The sequence below is a fragment of the Littorina saxatilis genome, linkage group LG15 (assembly GCF_037325665.1).
Source record: "Littorina saxatilis isolate snail1 linkage group LG15, US_GU_Lsax_2.0, whole genome shotgun sequence".
NCBI classification, from domain to species: Eukaryota; Metazoa; Mollusca; class Gastropoda; order Littorinimorpha; family Littorinidae; genus Littorina; species Littorina saxatilis.
In genome coordinates this window covers 48536135-48562842 of record NC_090259.1, presented here as the reverse complement: position 1 = coordinate 48562842, position 26708 = coordinate 48536135, and the positions used below count along the sequence as shown (strand labels likewise).

The 26708-nt window shown below is 41.5% G+C and overlaps 1 protein-coding gene and 2 long non-coding RNA genes across 4 annotated transcripts in view; 1 reads left to right on the top strand and 2 right to left on the bottom strand.

Moving 5' to 3' along the window:
* The window catches only part of LOC138949514 (uncharacterized), a 725664-nt gene that overhangs the window by 338614 nt on the left and 360342 nt on the right, over positions 1-26708 (bottom strand). For both annotated transcript variants that reach the window (XM_070321340.1, XM_070321341.1), the window contains exons 11-12: positions 21826-21906; positions 9483-9566 (exon numbers count right to left, since the gene is read on the bottom strand). In XM_070321340.1, the coding sequence (XP_070177441.1) occupies positions 9483-9566; positions 21826-21906 (165 nt within the window). The remainder of the gene's footprint in view (positions 1-9482; positions 9567-21825; positions 21907-26708) is intronic.
* LOC138949510 (uncharacterized) lies at positions 13856-16730 on the top strand. Its single transcript, XR_011450314.1, has 3 exons — positions 13856-14106; positions 14692-14855; positions 16591-16730. It is a non-coding gene; the product is annotated as an uncharacterized lncRNA (long non-coding RNA).
* Positions 16282-19091, bottom strand: LOC138949509 (uncharacterized). Its single transcript, XR_011450313.1, has 3 exons — positions 18724-19091; positions 17418-17592; positions 16282-16988 (listed from the first exon to the last, which is right to left on the bottom strand). It is a non-coding gene; the product is annotated as an uncharacterized lncRNA (long non-coding RNA).

The following is a 26708-nucleotide window of genomic DNA, read 5'->3' as shown; positions in this document are numbered from 1 at the left end:
TGTTATTTATTTCTCAGTCAAACCAAATTGTTATGAATTCTTATTCAGCTGTAAGTGGGCGATGTTGTGTTAGTGGGAAAAATTGCACGGGATTCTCTACTACTGAGCTTGGTAGCACAAGAAAAAGCGGAAACTTGCGAAAAAGGACCTTGTTTTGGACCGTTCAGCCCGACCACATTGCACAAGCCACATGGAAAAACCATTATGCACGTGCAAGCACTGCTGTTTATGTGTGAGATGCTGTCACTTGCTTGGTTTTTTGAGAAGACATACCACCAGATTTAGGCATTATCTGACAATACCTCCACGACGAAAATTGAACGAGTTTGAGAGGGGACGAGCTGTTGCATGGTTCCAAGATGGTGTCCCCAAGCGAGAAGTGGCCAGGCGACTTCACGTGTCCATCTCGGTCATTGTCAGACTGATTCAACGTTTCACTGCCACTGGGAGGGTCCAGGAAAGACGCAGACCTGGGCGACCAAAGAAGACAACTCCACGTGAAGATCGTCTCACTGAACGACTAGCCTTGCAAACAAGAACAGCCTCTTCCAACATTATTCGAAGGCAGCTGAGGGTGGCTACTAACACCAACATCAGCCAGCAGACCACACGGAATCACCTTCATGGGTTTAACCTCCGTTCTCGTCGCCCAGCTGTACGGCCACGTTTAACTCCAGCCCATAGGGCAGCACGCCGCGCCTTCTGCAGACGTCACGTGAGGTGGACACGTCAGCAATGGTCCCAGGTCCTGTTCAATGATGAATTACGCTTCACCCTGAACCACAACGACGACCGACTGAGGGTCTGGAGGCACCAAGGGAAACGCTACATTGACGCCACTGTCCAAGAAAAGGTGGCCTTTGGTGGAGGTTCTGTAATGGTCTGGGGGGCCTTCAGCCTTCACCACAGAACACCCTTGTTTCATGTACAGGGTAACCTGACTGGCCTCCGATACCGGGATGAGATCCTTCGACCGCTGGCTGTGCCTACACTGCAGCAGATGGGACCGCAGGCTGTCTACCAGGATGACAACGCTCGCCCCCACAGGGCAAGGGTGGTCAACGACTTCCTGCAGCAGTCTGGAGTCAACAGAATGGAGTGGCCAGCATGCAGTCCCGATCTCAACCCGATTGAGAACCTCTGGGATGAGTTGGATCGCAAAGTGAGGAGCAACCACCCCCCTCCCAGGGATGTCCAGCACCTCTACCAGATGCTGCAGGCTGAGTGGCAGGCGCTTCCACAGATGATCTTCACCACCCTGGTCAACTCTATGAGGACTCGCTGCGTCGAATGTCAGAACAGCCAGGGCGGTTACACGCATTACTGAACTTTTGGGAGCATCTGAATGCCATGTCTTGTGATTTCAACGACTATGTGAAATCAAATTTCGATACTTAAACACTTTGATAAAATGTACAGACCAAACGATTGCTCGAAATTGAAGGAAATGTTGTATCGTTATCACTAAAGCATTGAATTAAACGTTTGCCAAATACCAACGCATTGGCTTTCTTATTTGGAAAGTTATGAATTTGTGTGCAAGTGATCCTTAACTTTTTGTGAGTAGCTTAGCTTGTCTTTCAGGAAAGTTATGCTCATTCTACAGAACATGCTCCAAATGGCCTCCGCGCCGATTCAGGCAAACTTGAACTCGCCGCGCAAAGTTATCAATCACCCGCACACACTCCTGTTGCGAGATTCCGCGAATGGTTGTTGTGATGGCTCACTTGAGTTCTGCGATTGTCTGTGGGTTGTTCCTGTAGACGTTGTCTTTCAGGAACCCCCAAAGATAGAACTCTGGGGGATTTAAATCCGGGGGAGGCCATTTGGAGCATGTTCTGTAGAATGAGCATAACTTTCCTGAAAGACAAGCTAGAACGCTAACATTTTTTGTTGAAATCATGCAGAGGCTACTTGTGTGTGTAAATAAATTTTATGAAGATTGCTTTATTTTTGTTCAATTTATGACGTTTTGTTTGGGTACTCTTTTTTTTTGGGTCACCCTGTAGCTCACTACAAGTAAAGCGTGATGAAACAAGAAGAAGTTGAAGCGGAACAGAACACAGCGTCATCGTTGGAGACTCCTGTCAACAATAGCCGTGCTTCTTCTAACAAGCACGTGCAGGATGTGCAAACCAGTGTCACTGTGAGTACACCTCAACCTTTGACCTCACAACACAGTGTAGACAGACACACCTTTGACACAGACAGGTGTCACTCAATGCTCGTTGACGACCGCGCTGACCTTGCCCTTGACCCTACAGAAATCGCTGCAAAACATGAAGCCATCGACTTGAAGTACGCAAAAGAGTGCACTGAACGGGTGACGTGGGAAACAAAGCTCGATCCGCCGTGAGAGTCGAAACAGGCAGATGAAAAGGATGACGGTTGACAAAGGGTGCATATTCAAGTATACAGACGTACGGTGTGAATCGGACGATGTTGTGTTTGTGTATGATCTGGATTCCAAACATATCACACGATGGTTGATCAAGGATTACAACTTCGAAGTTCGTCCTTAACCGAGGGATGAAGGAGTGATGGAACAGTACAGAGATGAGATGGAAGAGGCACAAAGGAAATTACTCGTCGTGGCTCCACTCGTGTGACATTACCTGGACTGTCTTGGCTGATCATGGCGCAAATCGGGAACTGCAAATATTGTTCGTGTTATGCGAACTGTCGTGACTGCAATACTGCATTTGAATGCAATGTACACAAAGTGCTGTGGTATTCATGGCACGGACTAGTCGGTTTTTTTTTAAAATCAGTCCAGTCTTCAAGAAAGGAAGAAATACGCCACAATGTTACAATGCCATGTATCCAGCTCAGGGGCGGATCAGTTGCTTTGTAAGGGGAGGTGCACTTTGAATCGTAAGGGAATGCGATGGGCGCGAAGCGCCCGAATTTGTTAGGGAGGTCCGGGGGCATGCCCCCCCCCCCCCCGAACATTTTTTTGGCCCAAAGAAGCACAATGGTGCCATCTGGTGCCATTTGAACTCAGAAATGGTCATAGAATCAGCTTTCCAAATTCACAATTTCCATTTAAAATCATTAAAGACTTGATTTTTTTTTTTTTTTGCTAAAGGAGGGGTGCACCTGCACCCTGTGCACCCCCCCTCGTCCGCCCCTGGAGCCTGAGCTTGCACTATTTGTTTGTACAATTATGTCGTTATCTTTGTTAATAAAGCATAAGAAAAGTTGTTTTTTAATTAAAAAAAAATATGAAACCGCTTATTTTTCGTGGAATTCAAGGGATGTGAGCATTGGCCATTGTGCGTGCCTTCGTGTGCGAGGCTGGTACTACAATATTGTTCATACGAAATGACAAACACAGGTTACAAGCGATAACGCGCAAAAATACTGGTTTATTACTTTACATCTGATCAGTATTGTATATTGATTACAATAGTATGTATTGCGTAATTCAGTATTGCGTATTGCGTATTGCGGTAAAAAACTAAACAGAAAGAAAAAGAGAAAAGAAAACAAAGTATTGGACATGGCAAAGATATCAAAAATGCATAAACACAACGCAAAAAACAAAAAGGGAAAAATAAACAATCACAAGACAGGCGAAAACAAACAGACAAGAAAGTTACAATACCAAACAGTCGTTGGTTAATCCTTTAACAGTAATAAAGGATTACGTTCCTTACGTTAAACAATATAATAAACACTAAGAATACTCAAGAATTTTTTTTTAATTTTTTTAATTTTTTTTCCCCTTACACCTGTTCCTTGTCCCGGTGTGCTCTCACGCCGCCCCGTCCCTGCACTCACTGCTCCAACCACATCTGAATTTCGTTCCGCTGCCAGACTTGCCGATTTTACAGACGCTCCAGGGAGGGATGTCGGGTCGTTGCGGTAGGCTACCCTCGGAAGATGACACTGCACTTCTGCTGAGTCACTTCGACGGTGTTCAGTAGTGGGTCTGTCCCGAGCTAACGGACGCAGCCCACTACCTACTATGCCCCCTACTAACGACATTGACTGCTAAGTCACGGAGCCAGACTGAGTGAGGGTCCCCTCCAGAGAACAGACAGCCACCACGTCCCTCCGTCGACCCCCCAGAACGTCACACGTTGAAGACTGACAGCAGAAGTACTTTTCAGGGAAGGATGGAACAGGAACACTGAGACCAAGGTCACCATGAGAGCTCCGGGCATGAAGGGCCACAAGAGCAAGGACAATTTATAATTTTTGGATGATTAATGAGATGAGGATGATTATAATGATGATGCTATGGATTTCCAATTTTGGTTTGAGACTATGTGATAGGGCAGCACTCTACGCTTACTGTCATAATATATCCTGGTGTCAACCAGGCCCGAGAACTGCAGCACCTGCGGTGTTGGTCAGGTAAACAGAACCTGAGCACCCTCAAAGTCGCATTCGTTAAGTGAATGACACTCGGCTGTGTGATTCCAGCCTTCCCATAGGAACCATAGCACTTCCACTCTGGGTAGGAGCCGACCGTAGCCCGAAAAACCCACATGACCCTGATGGGATTCGAACCCACGACCTCCCGGCCAACAGTCCGATGCGCTAACCACTGCGCTACGGGGGCCGGTAATAAAGGATTACGTTCCTTACGTTGAACAATATAATTAAGTAGATGTGCAACGCCAAGGCACTGCATACCCCAGCGAAAGACAAACTTCTCTCTTACTCTCTCTCTCTAAAACACACACACACACACGCACACACACCCCCCCCAAGTTACACACGTACACACTCACTCACACGCACTCACTCACTCTCTCACACACACTTCATACACACAAAACACCCCCCCATACGCACATATAGACAGACGGACATAAACACCTTTGCAAACAAACACACATACACACACACATACACTTACGCACACGCACATACACACACCCACCCACTCTCTCTCTTATACAAACAGACACACACCTACACACACACACACTGTACATACGCACGCACACACACACACACACATATACTCACACAAATCTCATACACACACTCATACGCACATAGACCGGCACGGTTGGCCTAGTGGTAAGGCGTCCGCCCCGTGAACGGGAGGTCGTGGGTTCGAACCCCGGCCGGGTCATACCTAAGACTTTAAAATTGGCAATCTAGTGGCTGCTCCGCCTGGCGTCTGGCATTATGAGGTTAGTGCTGGGACTGGTTGGTCCGGTGTCAGAATACTGTGACTGGGTGAGACATGAAGCATGTGCTGCGACTTCTGTCTTGTGTGTGGCGCACGTTATATGTCAAAGCAGCACCGCTCTGATATGGCCCTTCGTGGTCGGCTGGGCGTTAAGCAAACAAACAAACAAATACGCACATAGACAGTCGAACACACACACCTTTACAAACAAACACCATATACACACTCATACACACACAAACTCAGACACACACAAACATACACACAAACGCATTCACACACACACACACACACACACACACACACACACACACACACACACACACACTCTCTCTCTCAAACACACCCACGCACCCACGCACCCCAAGTGACACACACACACACACACACATACACACACTCACTCACACGCACTCACTCACTCTCTCACAAAAACTTCATACACACAAAACACACACCCATACGCACATATGGACAGACGGACATACACACCTTTACAAACAAACACACATACACGCACACACATACACTTATGCCCACACACACACTCACACACACACGATTACAGACTCATGCACGCGTGCGCACACACACACACACACACCACACACATACGAGTACAGACTCATGCACGCGTGCGCACGCACACACACACACACACACACACACACACACACACACACACACACACACACATACACACACACACACACAGTAACACTAACACATGTGTTCAAAATGAACACAAACACACACACTGCGCGAGAGAGAAAGACTACAGGGAGGCATGACGTCATGATGCAATAATTGACGTCAAAGACTTTTGACCGTGACGTAATCTTCTCACGCGAGCTTTATCCATAGTCTTGAACAACCACACTCAAATAGACTTGGAAAGTACAGAATTTCTACCCGTCCAAAGCGGCCTTGGGTGGCGTTTGCTGAAAAAATGGGGGCGACTATTGCACCCACCGTATTTTTGTTAGTATGGTCCCAATTTTTGGTGAACTTCCATCTCCAACTGTAGCACGTAGCCGGGCACAAAGAATCCTTCTTTATCATGTATTATCGGTGTGAACATTTCTCAAGTCGAATACAGTATGTGGGATACCTCAGCTTCGCTGGGATAAACACTAAGAATACTCAAGAAACTTAGCATAAAAACGTTTAAATCCAAAATGGCTACTTTAAGGAAAATACAAAACGTTGACTCATCAGGCCAGGAATACAAATAGCAAACTGTCATACTGAAAAGTCTCTAAACGACAACGTTCCTGCGTTAATCAAAGTCACAAACAAGATAATTCCTCATCCAATTTCCCCCAATAGCGGTATTAGAAATAAGCTCGTTTACAAACGATCACCACAGACCGCAAGCTCTTTTACCTAAATTCCTTTAACGTAAGGCTAGGATAAGTCAGAGAAAACGTTTCAGTTCGAACTTCGTTTGTTTGTTTGTTTGTTTGTTTATTTGTTGCTTAACGTCCAGCCGACTACGCAGAGCCATATCAGGACGAGGAAGGGGGGGATGAAGGGGGCCACTTGTCAAGCGATTCCTGTTTACAAATGCACTAACCCATTACTTGTGTCCCAGCAGGCTTTAGTAAAACTAAATTAATACCTACTGGAAGATTACCAGTTTCCAGTATGTTAAAATAGGCTTAACCTATCTACTGCTGGGCTTACATCAGAACACTAACAGATTAAACTATACATGAATCGCGAGACAAGCGGCAAGAGAAGATATTTTTGGAAAAAAAATACAGGTGAATGAGCAAGAAGGCAGAAAAAAGAAAAGAATTCATGAAGAAAAAGAGAGCCTGACAGGAAAGAGGAACCAAAAATCTACCTAACAGCAAACTAGAAAGCTCCTGCGGTTCCAAAAACAGGAGGGGCCTTTAATTTCATAACCGCAGTGCCCCACTGCGGGATCGAACTTCGTTAACCACAGAAAACACAAGTCATCATTATAAACATTAGTGACTTTCTAGCGTCTACAAATCATTGCTGTACGTTTCACAAAACTAGAATAGTTGAACACACAATAAAGAAACACTACAACAAGTCAGACTTCCAACTCACGTTATATATAAACAACTCACAAAGTCATTACAAAATGGCGACCAAAATACAACACAAACAAGTAACAACAAAATTACCTTATGCGCTGCGTGGATTGACTAGAGTATCAAAACTGTAGCCTCTCAACGAAGGGCACAAAACAATTCACAGCTTTCAATAAAACTGTATCCAAAACACGTTCACGTTGACAATATCGTTCACGTTGACTTTAAAACATTACAAGAAGAACTCCATAAGCTCACTTGCTAACTTTAATACGTTACATAAAACATCCAAACTCTTCCATAAAAACCCTCAGATCCACTGAAGAGAGGAAGTCAAACAGTAATATTTATAGAAGACAAAAACCTAACATGGAATAGTTATTTAAAAGTAAAAGGTCACCATATTGACCAACCAACAACATTCCTAAGACAGAATCGGGTGAGACTACTATTTTACAACCAACCAGTAACCGATCACGCACTTCGTGCATGCTCAAAACTTAAAACGGTATATTTTACAGAAAGAAGATCAAGGAACTAGCTGACATTAAAAACTAAAAACACGTGAGTCACACGTATTCTAAAGCTTACAACGCAGTTTCGCAGGGCTCACTCCAAAACCAGGACACGGAAAAGAACACGTGAATCTCACGCGTATTCTAAAACTAACGACGCAGTTTTGCAACGCTCCGACCAAAACCAGGTCACAACAAGGAGCACGTGAGTCTCACACGTAGAAAATAGTTAAATAACGCTCCACAAAAACAGGTCACAACAAGGTGCCAAGATAAAAACACGGTTTACTTGCTTTACACCGTAAAAGGGCTGAAGCAAACGTATTTACAACAAAAAATAGGTGAATGCATGCCACATCGGCATGCACAGCCATTGCTTGCGTTTGTTTTCTTTACGAATTGAAATATTGTTTATATCTGACCGACCGAATACAGTCTTTTTGTCGAAGTGGCCAAGTGCGTAGAAATCCGGAAGGGGAACAACTCCATAGTCTCCACACAAAGTATGAGAGTTACTTGCCCCAGGGGCGGATCACATCATTTTAAGGGGGGGGGGGGGTGTGGTTTCCAAATTTCTCGAAGCGTTTTGTTGAGGAACATTTTGATAAAAAAAACAAGGAAAATGAAGCAATCTGGTGCTATCTGAGCCATCAATTTTTGTTTATTTTCAAATTTTTTTTTTTTAATATAAAAAGTAAGGCTTTGGTGGGGTTTACAAAAACCACGGAAACCTCCCCTGGATCCGCCCTTGTGCCCTGAGACCTTGCTCTCGCCGATGGTTTGCACAAGGTAGATTTTGATTCAGAAAACATAGATTCAATTGGGAAAAAAAGGGACAAAAAGGCTAGGGGACTTTTTTGCTTGTCGGGGTTATGATTTATATTAGTTGTCTGTTGTTTAAATACCTTCGACAGCACAGTCAGCAAATCAAGGTCACGCTATTTGGAAGCTCACAAGTAGGGTTTCAAAAGCGGAGAGTACTGGTGAAAGCAAGATTCTCCGGAAACTGAGGCGTCTATGAAGCCGAGTATAAAAAAACACTGTTTTACTTTCTTTATCCAGGGGGCCCGGGTAGCTCAGGTGGTAGAGCACTGGACTTGTGATCGAAAGGTCGCTGGTTCGAATCCGGGCCGGGACAGACACGGGTCAACTTAATGTGCAGACCCAGAGACGGTATCCATCTCCCACCTCCGTGTCACCTCAGTGGCACGCCAAAGACCTCAGTCATTCTGCCATAAGTGCAGATGGCTGATACCACCTAAACACGCATACACTTGTTCACGCATACACTTCTTAAGTCGGGTTAAAACTCGGGAACATGCCCCAAATAGTTTTGCCTTGAGGGCGTAAAACTTGAATTTCTCTCTCTCTTTCTTTATCCCCCAAAAATTAACAACCAACCGGCACTTTCACCGTTCAAGTTGGAAGTTGCTGGCTTGTTGCTCCAAACTCGCTTTGCCTAGCTATCCTTGATTCTTGGAAGCCCCTATTTCTCGTCGTTCTATTACTCTTCCATCCACTCAAACATATTCGAGGTTGCAACTGCCGCAGTGACTGGTATAACTGCATCGCGAACATTGTTATTTGTTAGTCTGAATCCAAAACCGGACGATACGTGTGAGTGAGGGGGTGTAGAACGGACCCATTTTCTTGTTCATTCTCCTCCCTTGCCCCTATTTCACCGTGCGAATGAGCCCCCTTTAGTGTGACAGCAACATCTTCATCGCTGCCTGAGCAATTGCTACTTACTGCATCTGGCCTGTTCCGGGTCACACGCGGCTCCAAAGCGACACAATGACTCTTTGCCGGTACAGTCCTGATTAATGAGAAGCTCTGTGGAAGACATCATCACAATGATAACATTAAAAATAATGTTATTGATAATTAAGTAGACGTGCAATGCCAAGGCACTGCATACCCCCAGCAAAGGACACATCGCCTATCTCTCCCTCTCTTTGTCTCTCTCTCTCACACACACACACACACACACACTCACACACACACACACACACACACACACACACACACACACACACACACGTGGGCGCGTGCGTGCACCACTCATACCAACAAAGTGACAAAACACTCATTAACACGCATATAAACAGACACACACACTAAAACACCCTTCTGGACACACACACACACACACACACACACACACACACACACACACACACACACACACACATGTGCACACAAACATGTATGCAAACACACACAAGCCCAAGGAGAGAAAGTTGCAAGAGAGAGGATGACGTCACGCTGCATTATCGTCAAAACGTCTTGACGTCGTAATAATAATACTAATAACTGGACATTTTTAAATGCCTAACCTATGGCTCAAAGTGCCCGTATTCAAATACTCCTTGAAATATTTTGCTTTCAGAAACCAAAACCTTGCATTCAAAGCTGATTTTGGCTCACGTAAGTGTAGCCTATGCGATGGTAAACTGTGTCTGTCTGTGCGTGCGTGCGTGCGTGCGTGCGTGTGTATGTGATAGAAACTTTAACATTTGACTGAACACCGAAATACTAATTTTACCTGGTTATTATCCAAGCAACATCTTTAAAGTATTGAAGCAATGATCAACATTTCGTCAGCATGTGTGAAGTTAACGTGTGTATCCAAAGAAAACGGGTGATGGCGGGTTATGGGGGGGGGGGGGGGGGGGGTACAAGCAGTTGACTGGTTTGTGTCGTGTGTGGTATGTAGACAAGGTTAGGGGTCAAGACAAGGTCAGGGGTCGCGCAAAGGATTGTGGTATACTGACATAGGTTCTCACCTCAGCATTCCGCCATTCGCCGATTCGGGGAGGACAACTTGATTTCACCGGGTTCATTTTCTAAGCTCCAGAAAAATAGACTCAAACTGAGAAGATTCCAAAGGGATATGTCCTACAATTTGATCTGCACAGCGTTTTTCCAATGTCTGCGCGAGGAAGAGCTGTCGCCGAAAGCACAGTGTCGATCTGGCAGTCCAGGTAAGTACACTGAGACAGATCATAGATCTGGGATATCTATGGACAGATCTAGTGTCACACGGATGTCATACACAGTGCTCGGCAGTCACCTCTATTCAAAGTGAGTAGATCTAAAGTGCCTGTAATGATTGAATGTCTTTGTTCTTGTTTAGATTTATTATGTGCATTTCAAGAACGGCAGGCAGAGCCTCTTGACTGTGTCAGTCTGACTAATTACCGCACGACCGTGCCCGATCGCTCCCAACCGCACAATTAAAAGCGACCGCAAAAACAAAGCAGTTACACGTAATATTTGTGTTGTTAGTATCTCCACAATATTTTATCATGTTGGACCAGTTTTTAAGTGAGAGAAGTGATAGATAAGGGGGTTATGTTGTATTTTGAACAACAAATCAGTATCATTACGTCGCGCCGCACTGTAAGTCAGTTGATTAGTCACACCGTTTTGTGGAATTGTGGGATAGCTTTTTTTTTCTCCGTCCTTGCATGGCCGTGGCGCAGGCGAGTTCAGTTTCGCTCTTCAATTTTTGTGAGTAGCCTACATGGTATTTTTTATCATGTCAAACACTTGAAAAGTGTGTGTGTGTGTGTGGGGGGGGGGATTCCCTGTAGGTGGAGTTCCTGTTAGTGGTTTGTCTACAGGTATACAGGAGATACAGAATGGTGACATTCGATAACCTTACTGTTCAATGCGGCGCCAAGCGCGTGACTGCCGCCGAATCGGTCACCATAGCCTAAGGGTTAAGAACTTCCCCTTCCAGAATCGCGGTTCGACAGGAAAATATTGTGACCCGTTCTCACAAAACCAGTGATAGATACGTCGCTAGCGGCCAGCTGCTAAGCGAAGCAGGGCCTAGCATTGTACTGCGTTCGGCGCATTTACGCCAAAAGGACATGTCATAAGTATACAAACTGCGTGCATGTCACATTTGTTTCTGGGACGTTACGAACGTTTACACATTTTTAACGGAACACCGTTACAACGTTCATTCTCGAGGTCTGTTTGCTCTAAGTACTGAAAAGTTTACAGATGAGGGTCTTTCTCGTCGTTCTGTGAAATTTGGAGAGGCTGCTATTTGTCCTTTTAGATGTAATGCGTATCAACTGCAGTGCAGCTACCCAGCAAAAACGCCATGAAAAATCTAGGATGTTTTGCCGTTTTCCAGGATTGTGGTTGCTCTCTTTTATTCGCTACATCAGCTTGACTGCGCGGTGGATTTAAACAAAATGTGTATGACCTGTTAGGTAAGACACCAAACACACTTTCTCATGTAAAAAAAATGTTAAATATCGTTCAGTTTAAGTCACCGTTTTGACGGTTGACAGTGCAGTGAATCATGCCGTCAAAAAACGCTATTTTTGAAGGTAGGCGTGGTCAAGGACCTGTGACGTCATACCCAAATGTTGCTCAGATCCAAGAAACACATTTTTGAGCAGAAGAAAGACTGATCTTCAAACACACGTATATTTCTGACCAAATAAATGCTGTTTAACATCTGGGCTATACCACAGGAAAAACAATCGTTAATTTGTGTGCTCAGAGTATTAGCACAAGGAAATAGGTGAACGAAAGCAAAACGATATGGACCATAGACACAAGGAAAGACTTCAAAGAAAGAGAAATCATATGAACACAAGGAAATAGGTGAACAAAAGCAAAACGATATGGACCATAGACACAAGGAAAGACTTCAAAGAAAGAGAAATCATATGAACACAAGGAAATAGGTGAACGAAAGGGAGAATATACGAACACAACAAAAGAAAGGGAGAATATACGAACACAACAAACGAAAGGGAGAATATACGAACACAACAAAAGAAAGGGAGAATATACGAACACAACAAAAGAAAGGGAGAATATACGAACACAACAAATGAAAGGGAGAATATACGAACACAACAAATGAAAGGGAGAATATACGAACACAACAAAAGAAAGGGAGAATATACGAACACAACAAATGAAAGGGAGAATATACGAACACAACAAATGAAAGGGAGAATATACGAACACAACAAATGAAAGGGAGAATATACGAACACAACAAATGAAAGGGAGAATATACGAACACAACAAATGAAAGGGAGAATATACGAACACAACAAATGAAAGGGAGAATATACGAACACAACAAATGAAAGGGAGAATATACGAACACAACAAAAGAAAATATGAACACAAGAAAAGACATCAAAGAAAGGGAAAATATATAAACACAAGGAAATACATAAACAAGAAAAGCAAATGGTTTGTAACGACTCGCCTTCGTTACCCCCGCCTCTCCCGGAACCACCTTACCCCATAGAAAACTCCCTCCCGTTTAGGACATGTTCAAGATCCTGTTTTCTAAGATATTATGTTAATTATTATTATTATTAATATTATGAACATTTGTGCGCCTAATCTAAATATAGCCCTAGGCGCTTACAAAATATACAATACATAGTGAACATTATACGAAACACAAATCGACAAGGACCAAGACCTTAGTAATAATACCCCTGTTTTAAGACCTGATTATTTCAGGGTTTATAGGTCTTAACAGGAGGATTCCACTACCTTTGACCCTCACCCACCCCCCTCAATTAGGTTTTAATTAAAACTCCTTATGTGACCTGTACCAATCTATTTAGTTATTCAACCCAAAGAATATTAATATTCAAACTTGCACAGTCCCTAACCTCTGTCCAACCGCCACCTGACATAATCAACTTTTGAGCAAATTTTAAGGGAAAAGTCCAAGGTTTTTAAATATCCCCCAAAACTTGAACATCGAATGCCAAATGTTACAAACATCTCTGGAAAAATATTTTAAAAATTGAAAAAAAATTGTTGTTGTTGTAGTTGCAGATTTAGTGTTGCGGGGCTAACCAAGACAAGTCGCCTGGGGTCAAGTAGTGGTCACGTGATTTTTGGTACACTGTGACGTTGGTACACTGTGACGTCACAAGTTATTGTGTTGATTCTACCACTAGTACCAGCTTGATTTTCACACAGAAAAGTCACCACTGTATGCCCGAAAAGAATGCCTCGGTGGAGGGCAGCCGCAAACTGCAACAACTCGTCAATGTTCCCAGGCATTTCATAGCACACTTTCCCTCACAAAACTCTGAGTCTCTTGTGGAAATGGAAGAGATGTGTGCAGCACAAGCGTGCAGATTTCAAAGTGTCGGGCACTTTCTGGACACAGATTTCGCAATTTTTCTGCAGCACAAAAGTTGGCGTTTCATCCCTGAAACAAATGTTTTGACCACTGGCAGTGTCTTCCCTTCATAAAAGTCCGGAAAGGGGAGTATTACGCGAGGCTGGTACAGTCGACGAGCCATCGAAACTCCGAGGCGACATACGAACAGCGGATTATCTCACAAGAAGGAATGCGTTGAAGGTCAGAGTACATGCTTTTATTTTCATGCATACACGTACACCGGCATTGTTTTGCTGCGCAGCGAATACGAATTGGTGCAGAACAGTGTGTCTGGGTCCAGCTGATATTCGCTGGAGTACAGATGCGCCACAGGCTAGATCTACAGAGTTACAGAACGGTCTGAGCTGAGCTAAGAGTGAGAGTAAAAAGTAGTCAGGGTTGTGGACACGTAAGACAATGCGTGTGTCACGTTATCTATTCTATTCAGTCGCAAACTATCCCCTGATATCAATTCATGAAATTGGCAGCGTTTGCTGGAATTATGGCTTAATGCTATTTTTACCAGATCTAAACTTTTGGTGGATGTGCAACCGGTAAGATAAACAGACACCTGCATGCTAGAGACAAGAAGATTACGAATTGTGCAGGGAATTAATCTTTCTGCATTGACTGAGAGACGCAAAACCAGTCTAATTGCTACAACATGGATACACATCCAGACGACTTCCAGAGGGTGTCTAAATGTTCAATGTACTGTATAGATCAGAAGCATACTTTCGAATTGATTTATACTCACACTCATTTTCTCTCTTCTTTTACTTCCAGACCTTTCATCATCACTCACGGCCACTGGTCAGAACAGGTCACTAGACACTGACACCGTGACCATTCCAGATTTCCCGGTTCTCCGTGATCACAACGCAACTGTTGACCAGTCCTGTTCCTACCGTCCAGAATCACCACAGGAGAAAACCAACGTGCCATTCATCGTAAGATTTTTGTTTTGTTTTGAAAATTAGTGCCTTATTCTAGCTTTGCAAAAAACGAGAAAGTGTCTTTGACAGATACCATCCAAATAATACATTATGAAAACAAGTACAAGTTCATTTCTACTCATGTTAATCGTTTATGCTTTCTGTGCTGAGCGACATATGGATTGAATTTCTTTCGTAACTCACCTCCCGTCAACCTGCAAAACTATATCTGTCGAAGTAGTTTCAAATAAAGTCAGTATGCTTCCGAATAAAAAATATAAAAAAGGGTATTTTCTGAAATGTTTAATTATAGACCAAAACAAAACATTCACGAGTATGTTGTTGACCTGATGGTCTTTATGACAGCAAGAGTTGCATGTTCAAGAAGTTTAAGCAGTACATTTGAAAGAGCAAGGTAATTTAAGGTGGTATAATTTTAATGGTAGGTTCCACTGTGAGGCGACATGGAGGGTATCTTTGACGGACTCATTCAACATTCATACCCATGCACATCACCTCAAACACATAAGCTTTGTTCTTGAGTCAAATTTATTGGCTTCATAAATTTATATTGTGAATTTTTGTCCGTTTGCAGATTGGCTTATCTATGAATTTTTTCGAAAATATCTTGCGATCTACGTACGCATAATGTAACACGTGAAGAAGAACATAAACAGTTCGTCAAAAGGAATCTAATTTGCATTTCAACCCATGTGCCTTCCTTATTGTTAATTTTTTCTTCATAAAGACTACTTGAAATAAACAAAATGTTTAACCATTTCAAGGCCTCTGAACACGTTTAAAAAAATGCAGGTCTTTGCTCACTATATCAGATCTGCCAAGGCTCAGTTTACACAGGTAAAATCATCTGTCGACTTGAACACATACCAATAATCAACAGCCTCACTGCTTCTTGGAGCTGGATTTTGTGTGTGGAATGAATTACACATGTGGCGTTTTAGAATATAATTCATAGAAGATGTACATTCTTGCAGAAAGGCTTTAATTTAATAATTAGGTCTTCGTGATGTTCTCTTAAAATAACTAACATGTGTTCCCTTTGCCGGACCTCTGAACCAGTTTTGTGAATATGCAGGTTAAACTCGTGCTTTTTCTGTGTTATCAGTGTATTTCTCATCCAGGCATGGATGCCTCCTCCTTAATGGACAGCCCTTCCCGTGTAAACGATTGGGTTCAAAATCTCAAATCTTACCAGGCTTTTACATGGGATATGGCCATCCTTCCATTTTGAAAAATACCAGAACTGAACACTCTGTATGGGTACTCTCTTTGCGAATGTAGAATTTTATGAATTAATTTCTTAAACGCCACACGTGTAAAACATTCCCTAAAAAATCCAGCTCCAAAAACCAGTCAGGATGTTTATTCCTGGTATATGTTCAAGTCAAGAGATTTTTTTTTTCCATGTAAAAGTCTTTATGCCTGTATAGACGGTTTGATTGTTGAGATACCTGGTGGCAATGACCGCACGGGTGGCAAGAGGTAGTAATTAATGCACAGATGACAAAAAACCGACCTGCATTTAAAAAAAAGTTAGGAGGCCTTGATAGGGGGAAACATTTTGTTAATTTCCAGAATCTTTATGAAGAAATAATGAACGAGAAGAAAGTCTGGTCTTGAAGTAAATGCAAATTAAACTATGTATACTTTTGACAAACTTTTCTGTTCTTATTCACATGTTAAAATGTGTGCAGAGATCGTTAGTTACTTCCCCAAAACCATGTTTCAGGCAACAGGCAAACGGACAATACTGGACACAAGCTATGCTGACCGGCTCATGGACTGACTACCTGATGCTGGAGTACACCAACAGTGGAAAAAGTCTGGAACAAAATGTTGCAGAATGTGAACCATGTACCGGACCACGTGACAACTCAGTATCTTCAAACCACGCAGGAATCTGTTCAACCAAAGATACTAGTTCAACACAGTCACACGATTTGTAAAAGTATATTTCAGCCTTCTGTAGCTCAGGGAGTTTGAACCCCACTCTTCATCCGTTTGGGAAAGTATTTCTGATTGTTTTGACTGCACAGGTTGGTAATGGTACTCTGATGCTTCTGCCTAGAAACCCCACTCGCTAGCGCACCAGCTGCCTGTTATGGGTAAGCGACGTGCCTGTATTTCCTGCAAAGCAAGACAGAATAAAACAGCAGCTTAGTTTGAGCTTTTAAGACATTCGTACCAGAGAAAACGTGTACGTGTTTGTTTGGAGAGGGTGGATAGAATCATAAGACACGCTGTGACGTAGAGCAGGTTTTCAAATTCATGCTGAAGCACTGTGTGATCGCTATTTTTTTGGCATATCTTACCTTGATTTCAGATAGACTGGGAACCGAAATGAGGATGTTTACATGAATAAACTATGCTGATATGTATGTGTTTAGAAATAAAGAATAGTTTTAATGATATATGATGGTGTGGTTTTTTTTTTAACCCAATGTGATATTTTCGTATTTGAAAACAAATTGTACACTCTGTTGTCAATTTTACTTTCAGTTTCAGATAAATAAATCTATCATAATGGAAATCATCTGTTTGTGTTGTGTTACTTACCCATTTTGATCAATGTTGAGTCGTCCATATTCCTGTGTGTACGCATAGTATGCAGTTTGAAGGTAGTATATGTCCGAGCAAACATAGGAGGATGTGCTGTTAGGCTGTCTATCTCCTCATCCAGGTTTTCCAGATATTTGAATTTCGTTCCCTCTTGGAGTTTCTGCACTGACACCTGATAAGCAAAATACACGTATCACTCTGTGATCATGGCAAAATGCATCATCTGTATGCCCCGTTCAAAAATTACCTTGAGATTCTAAGGTATACACATAAATTGCAGTGGATCACAAAAACAACACGAACAGTAGTACATGTATATATTCAGTTTAAAAATTCATGCAATGAGAGTCAATAACCCGATTTAACCCCAGGTAGATTCAGGGTCCCACTGACTGAATCTCATATGGTTGCTTTTCGGCACACACCACACATTTTTAATGGGACTGTGAGGTTTTGTTAATACAGTAAAATATATAGTAGCAACGTACTGTCTGTTCAGTGTTCGTGACGTTTGAGAATACCGATCTATGCACTAACGCATTGTCTTTTTGTAGTGTGACTGTCCGATATTGCGTACTCCTAAAAATCAATAATCAAAAAGTTTGAACTGCTGTAATCGTGTTTCAGCATATGTCTGACACTGACAGTGCTTATTTGCTTCCAAAACGGCTTGCGATATCACGCCATCAGCGTTTCGCCACTGCTCAGAAAATCTTATGATTTCAGATCTAGTTTGAGATCGGAAATCACGTGTGCTCGTTTAAAAAAACTAAATTCATTTATTACTTCCCTTTGACCGTTTCGCAAGAAAAATGTCAGGATCACTATTAGATCTAGTATTAGCACATGAAAGCAGCCCACCGCCATTTCAAAAAAGTTTCACTGTTTAGTGGTGTCGATGTCATGTAGTGTCTTACTGTCGCAAATAAAAATACCAGGATAATTGCAGTTTTGTCCGCAAGAAACAGGCTTTACGCAATGTTAACTTGATGTCTACATGTTTCGTTGTGTGACTGAAGAATTACTCAGAAAGAGAAAATAAGGATAGTCGCGTGTGAACATCACTGTGGAAGCATTTATTCTAAACTGGGCAGTTCAAGGACGAAATCCTTGATTAAAGATAGGAAAATAAACAACACCAGATGCCTGAAATAATAGCATAAATCCATAATCTTTACATGCTTACAGATCTGTGGAAGCACATCAACTGATCTGTGAAAAACACACCTGACTTCGATCTAGCATGCACGAGGTAGCGACTACGGACTAGTGTGTCAACATCACAACAAAGAGAATCACATACCATTTCGTATTGCCGCTTATGCTGGCTCTGTTTCAAGCAGTTCCTTGTGGCCTCGCCAGCATTTTGACGACGAAGAGGCTCAAACGGGCACGCTAAAACCTCAGGCTGGCTGAAAACCGGTCCGTATTCCACTTGTCTTCCTCACTGCTTGAGCCGGCCATATTTGTTGTTCAAGGCTCGTGACGTAGCACACGTATGTGCACAAGGTCATGAGCCAAGACTGCGCGCGCGATGGAACGATTCAGAACAACCAAAAACGAGTCAAAGTATACTTTTTGGATTTCTGTGTTCATTTTTACACACGCATTTGTGGTTGATGAATTAAGAGGGTCAACGTATCAAAAGTGACCCTAAACCTTGGACTTTTCCTTTAAGGGAAAAAAGAAAAGAAAACAAGAATCATAATGATAACTAATTTTCTTCACAAATTTGAGTTTTGGCTAGTCCAGACAAATTTCAAGGGTGAAAATCTTCTCCAGCAAACATTTTGATGGTGTGACAATGACATTTGATAAAAGAAAACAAAAAGCCTGGTCATGTCTGCTGATTATCAACGCCTACCACTGGGTGAAATGTGGAGGCTTTTGCTCACAAAATCACTCAAACAATATCAACATAAAAGTTTTACGAACATGACCCCGCTGTGACCCCAAAACGTGACGGGGGTAAACCAAACTAGGGTCATGTTGGCAGATTATCAAACCCTTGAAGAGTTCCAAGTTTCAAAGCTCTAGCTTCAAAAACGTCTGAAATAACGTCAATAATAGATGAATCAAACATAACTCCCTGACAAAGGTCAATCAAACGTCGGTCAAGTCGGGAGATTATCAAACCCTAGAAGTGTGCAAGGATTCGAAGCTCTAGCGTCAAAATATCTGAGATAACCTCATTTTCAACATTAAGTTTTATATAAAACGAACATGACCCCGCTGTACCACAAAATTTGACGAGGGTCAACCAAACTAGGGTCACTTCGTGAGATAATCAAACCCTATAGTGTGCTCAGTTATAGAGGTCTTGCTTGAAACACATCCGACATAACCTCAACGTTAAGTTTTTTGTCCACAGACAGACGGCCGCTCCGACGGACACATACGAATTCTAATACTCACCAATTAGTCAGGTGAGTCAAACAGAAAAACAAATATGAACACAACTACAAGGAAAGAGATCAAAGAAAGGGAAAGCTATGAACACAAGGAAATACATCAAAAAACAGGTCGCGTAAATCGAAATTACTACATTTAGTCAAGCTGTGGAACTCACAGAATGAAATTGAACGTAGTCCGCCGCTAGTGCAAAAGGCAGTGAAAGTGACGAGCCTGTTTGGCGCGGTAGCGGTTGCGCTGTGCTTCATAGCACGCTTTACTGTACCTCTCTTCGTTTTAACTTTCTGAGCGTGTTTTTAATCCAAACATATCATATCCATATGTTTTTGGAATCAGGAACCGACAAGGAATAAGATGAAATTGTTTTTAAATTGATTTCGAAAATTTAATTTTGATCATAATCTTTAATTTTCAGAGCTTGCTTTTAATCCGAATATAACATATTTATATGTTTTTGGAATCAGAAAATGATGAAGAATAAGATGAACGTAAATTTGGATCGTTTTATAAAAACATTATTTTTTTTACAATTTTCAGATTTTTAATGACCAAAGTCATTAATTAATTTTTAAGCCACCAAGCTGAAATGCAATACCAAAGTCCGGCCTTCGTCGAAGATTGCTTGGCCAAAATTTCAATCAATTTGATTGAAAAATGAGGGTGTGACAGTGCCGCCTCAACTTTTACAAAAAGCCGGATATGACGTCATCAAAGACATTTATCGAAAAAATGAAAAAACATCCGGGGATATCATACCCAGGAACTCTAATGTCAAATTTCATAAAGATCGGTCATGTAGTTTCACGCCGTGGATGGTGGCACGCCTAGTTTTGTCCACTGCAGGAACAACACCCAATTCGTTCCCCCGCACGCGGAAGCAAAATTGTTATCTCGCAAAGGAATTGCCCTGTGAAGGTACGTTGTGGCAAATCACAGTATTAAGTATAGATATTCTAAAGCAGAATTGCCTAGGCTATATGTATAATATGTAATTTATGTCTTGTTGTGTACTCGTGAACAGCGGCGTTCGATTTTCTGCCGAAGTCCGTGAAAATTATACAGAGAGGTCTCAATTTCGTACAAATTAACCTAGAACTACCATTTAAAGCACTATTTTAATACTCACAGTTTAATCTTCGATACCTTGCTGCCTTGTATGCGCGTTTTTGGGCACCAGCATCGTGGATAAGCTGCTCTAATCTAGCGTTATTTTGTGGTACTCGATTCTCAGTGGGTAAGGTCCCCCGCAGACACCAGATAAGGTCCCCCGCATTTATGACCAAGCTGCGGGGGATCTTACCCCGTCAAATTTTACTGTTGATCTTTGAACCGATCGTGAGTCTAAACTAAGGTAAGCTTAAACTTAAAAATGAAGAGCAGTATCCACAAGTAGTTTGACTTTGACCAGCAAAAAGATTTAAGCCCTTCTGTTGACCGTGCTTTGTGTTATTTCATCATTTTTAACGTGGGAGACAGTATTTCTGACTTGTCTTGATGACATTTCTTCTCTTATGTAGTACACGAGAGTGTAAATGGTAAGACAACTAGCTGATCCAATGCAAAATAAAGTACCGAACAGTATGATATAAACTTCAATACTAGAAAGTCTGGTTATCTACTATTTTAAGGCATTAATTTGGAGACACCTACCATGTTGTTCGTCTTGCGGGGGAACGAATTGGGTGTTGCTCCTGCGGTGGAAAAAACTAGGCGTGCCACCATCCAGGGCGTGAGTTTAGTCTGAATCGCTCTACACACACACGCACACACACACACACACACACACACACACACGCACACGCACGCACACACACACACACACACACACACACACACACACACACACACACACACACACACACACACACACACACCTCGACCCTCGTCTCGATTCCCCCTCTATGTTAAAACATTTAGTCAAAACTTGACTAAATGTAAAAAGGGAAAAGATAGGAACACAAAAATATAGGTCAAATCAAGAGAGAAGACTCACTGCACGCGCCGCCGTCACACACCGTTCCTTCTACGCAAAATGCGCTGTATGTCCCCGTACAGTCACCACCGGCGTTGACCTCTGAATTAATAAAAATAAAATACAAGAGCACAAATAATGAACACAAGTACACTACACAGCACTATACAATGAACAAAAGCACACTACACAGCACTATACAATCAATACAACCACAATACACAGCACTATACAATCAATACAACCACAATACACAGCACTATACAATCAATACAACCACAATACACAGCACTATACAATCAATACAACCACAATACACAGCACTATACAATCAATACAACCACAATACACAGCACTATACAATCAATACAACCACAATACACAGCACTATACAATCAATACAACCACAATACACAGCACAGTACAATCAATACAACCACAATACACAGCACTATACAATCAATACAACCACAATACACAGCACTATACAATCAATACAACCACAATACACAGCACTATACAATCAATACAACAACAATACACGGCACTATACAATCAATACAACCACAATACACAGCACTATACAATCAATACAACCACAATACACAGCACTATACAATCAATACAACCACAATACACAGCACTATACAATCAATACAACCACAATACACAGCACTATACAATCAATACAACCACAATACACAGCACTATACAATCAATACAACCACAATACACAGCACTATACAATCAATACAACCACAATACACAGCACTATACAATCAATACATTCACAATACACAACACTATACAATCAATACAACCACAATACACAGCACTATACAATCAATACAACCACAATACACAGCACTATACAATCAATACAACCACAATACACGGCACTATACAATCAATACAACCACAATACACAGCACTATACAATCAATACAACCACAATACACAGCACTATACAATCAATACAACCACAATACACAGCACTATACAATCAATACATTCACAATACACAACACTATACAATCAATACAACCACAATACACAGCACTATACAATCAATACAACCACAATACACAGCACTATACAATCAATACAACCACAATACACAGCACTATACAATCAATACAACCACAATACACAGCACTATACAATCAATACAACCACAATACACAGCACTATACAATCAATACAACCACAATACACAGCACTATACAATCAATACAACCACAATACACAGCACAGTACAATCAATACAACCACAATACACAGCACTATACAATCAATACAACCACAATACACAGCACTATACAATCAATACAACCACAATACACAGCACAGTACAATCAATACAACCACACTACACAGCACAATCAATACAAGCACAATACACAGCACAGTACAATCAATACAAACATAATACACAGCACAGTACAATCAATACAACCACAATACATAGCACAGAACAATCAATACAAGCATGATACACAGCACAGAACAATCAATACAAGCACAATACCACGTTCGTGATTTTGGTTGAAAGATTGAGAAATTACCATTTTAATACCCCTTTTAGATTTCTTGCTTTTAAGAAAACGTGAAATGTCATCACGTGCGCGTGCAAACACACGAACATACAAACACATTCAAACAAACACACAAACAAAAATGCGAGCTCAAAGAGCCTACAACATTTACCCCAGGAACACAATGCGTTCATCAAATTATTTATCGCTGCGGTCAATTAAATTAAAGGAGTTAGAGGCACACTCCTTCCCTGCCATGTATCTGTTTGTTTGTCCTAGGGGTATCGAAATGTTTGTTTGTCCTAGGGGTATTGAAATGTTTGTTTGTCCTAGGGATATTGAAATGTTTGTTTGTCCCAGGGGTATTGAAATGTTTGTTTGTCCTAGGGGTATTGAAATGTTTGTTTGTACTAGGGGTATTGAAATGTTTGTTTGTCCTAGGGGTATTGAAATGTTTGTTTGTCCTAGGGGTATTAAAATGTTTGTTTGTCCTAGGGGTATTGAAATGTTTGTTTGTACTAGGGGTATTGAAATGTTTGTTTGTCCTAGGGGTATTGAAATGTTTGTTTGTACTGGGGGTATTGAAATGTTTGTTTGTACTAGGGGTATTGAAATGTTTGTTTGTCCTAGGGGTATTGAAATGTCTGTTCGTCCTAGGGGTATTGAAATTGAAATGTCTGTTCGTCCTAGGGGTATTGAAATGTTTGTTTGTCCTAGGGGTATTGAAATGTTTGTTTGTCCTTGGGGTATTGAAATGTTTGTTTGTCCTAGGGGTATTGAAATGTTTGTTTGTCCTAGGGGTATTGAAATGTTTGTTTGTCCTAGGGGTATTGAAATGTTTGTTTGTCCTAGGGGTATTGAAATGTTTGTTTGTACTAGGGGTATTGAAATGTTTGTTTGTCCTAGGGGTATTGAAATGTTTGTTTGTACTAGGGGTATTGAAATGTTTGTTTGTCCTAGGGGTATTGAAATGTTTGTTTGTCCTAGGGGTATTGAAATGTTTGTTTGTACTAGGGGTATTGAAATGTTTGTTTGTCCTAGGGGTATTGAAATGTTTGTTTGTACTAGGGGTATTGAAATGCTAATTTCTCAAGCTTTCAACCAAAATCACGAACGTCATAAAACGCGTTCGAACGGAAACATTTTGATGAAAGTGGTACGAACGAACACCTGTTTTCGTCAAAATCCAAACAGTTTCTCCCTGATCAAACGAATGTGTATGAACGGAAACGCTTTTCGTTCGAATGGAAACATGTTGTTTTGTACGAACAGAATCATGGGGTACGAACGAAATCAGCATGTTTTCAACAAACAAACTTGTGATTGTACAAAAAAGCAATTGGTTTCTATAAACTTCTGTTCAAGCGAAATGTCGTAGCGGGCAATGGTTTTGGTGCTCATGTGCAAATCAGCAGTCCGTTTTGATTATAGAGCGAGAAAAAATAGAAAATGTCTGAAAATCATGCAATGCTGCCACGTTTGACCCGCGTGTGCAATCATGAGGTCGACTGGTACCTTGTTATGTATTGTACAGATAGCCCAATCAATTTGCTACCTAATCCTTGCAATATCACGAATGTGTGATGCCAACACGGTTTACCGCAATTTTTTCCTCGACCAAGTGCCGAAAATGACGCTGTATGAACAGGAACATGCGGCGTACGAACGGAAACATCCGAAGTACGAACTGAATCAGTTGACACACTGTGAATACCAAGCATCCCAGGTGAAAAAGTACCACATAGTATACTATAGTAAATGTACAGTGTACTATAGTACCAATTTAATAGTACTATAGCATACTACATACGTGAGAGAGACACCCGTGAGATAATAATCGTTCAAATCACACGTGTGTATATCATGTAAATGAGGTCATGTCAAGCAAGTCTGGCAGGGACCTGTTTTTCCACTGCTTATGATGCCAAAGTCACCGAGACAAACGTACGTCATTATAGAAACAAAAATTGCGCTCGCTAATTACCCTCGATGAATTTTTATAACTAACACGTCACGCCACACTTTCAGAGTGACGTTTCTTTGCTTTGACGTAGCTTTAGAAGAGATCGAGGTTCCAAAACAAGCGTCTTCAATTTAGCTGCCTCGAATGCAGGACATTTTTTAGTAAAATACACGTAAGTACAGTATGTAGGATAAACAGAATACTACATGGCTTGCTGTGTCGTACCAGATTTACACTCGTTGCTTTTTCAAATAGTGAACAGCTCGCTTTCGCTCGCAGTTCAATATTAAAAAAAAACTCGTGTAAATCTGGTACGACACAGTAAGCCATGTAGTATTTGTGAGTGCACATGTATCTTAAGGAAGGCAGAACCTACGTCACAGACTCGCTTGCAGGAGGTACAAAGGAATAACTCGAAAGAACAACAAGATTTATGGTTGTTTATTTTTACTAACTATCCAGCCACCATTTCTTGTAACTTGGAACTTAAATGCGTGGTTAAGTTCGATATTCGGTAAAAAAACTGCAAATACACACACACAAAAAACATATATAAGTCACAGAAAATAATATCAATACTTACAATAATACAGTATCAATTAACCCTACAATAGAATACATAACCCACAATCCAACTAACATTCACCTGAAAACAATGAAATAATCTACAAACATTTAATAACACACAGAGAGTAGCCGATAACCCTTAATTCCTAAAACACCATAGTCTCCAAAATTGTCAAGTAACGAAACATACAACCGCGATAATAACTATCCCGTTGAGAACACGTACACATGACTACAATTATCGAAAAGACATAAACAATACCTTCCTAAAACTATTTACCTTCAAAAGAGAAAACATAACAACACCTACCAAAACTACTAACGCACTAAAACTCTGTTGACTGAGACGAACACACAAAGACAAACATTAGAAAACAACAAGTCTTAACTAACAAAACAATATTTTTGCCTTTGCGCCATCAGGCAGGAACTGTTCCTCATGAACACACAAATCCGTGGAAATCACAAGTATAAACACAGCGGGTTCGCTACTAACAAAAAAGCGACCTCCTCCCTCCAGACTCAGAAACGTACTAACGTAAAAAGGACAGTTTATCCTCGACATCGACTTAATATGTTAATGAGGCTAAAAACCGAAAACTACTCAAAACTAACATTTGGACACACCCAAACAACGCTGCTATAGTAGGTTCGAAAACGTTATGGCAAAAAGATATAGACAACATACCGAAATAAATACACCCCAAACTACGCCTGATACCAGATAACATGGACTGCACGGATCATGATAAGCCAAAACAGGGTCGCCTGTTCATAACTGCGGAAAAGAGCAAGTCATAGCTGTAATGTTTGATGGTGTGTGTGTTATGAAGGATTCG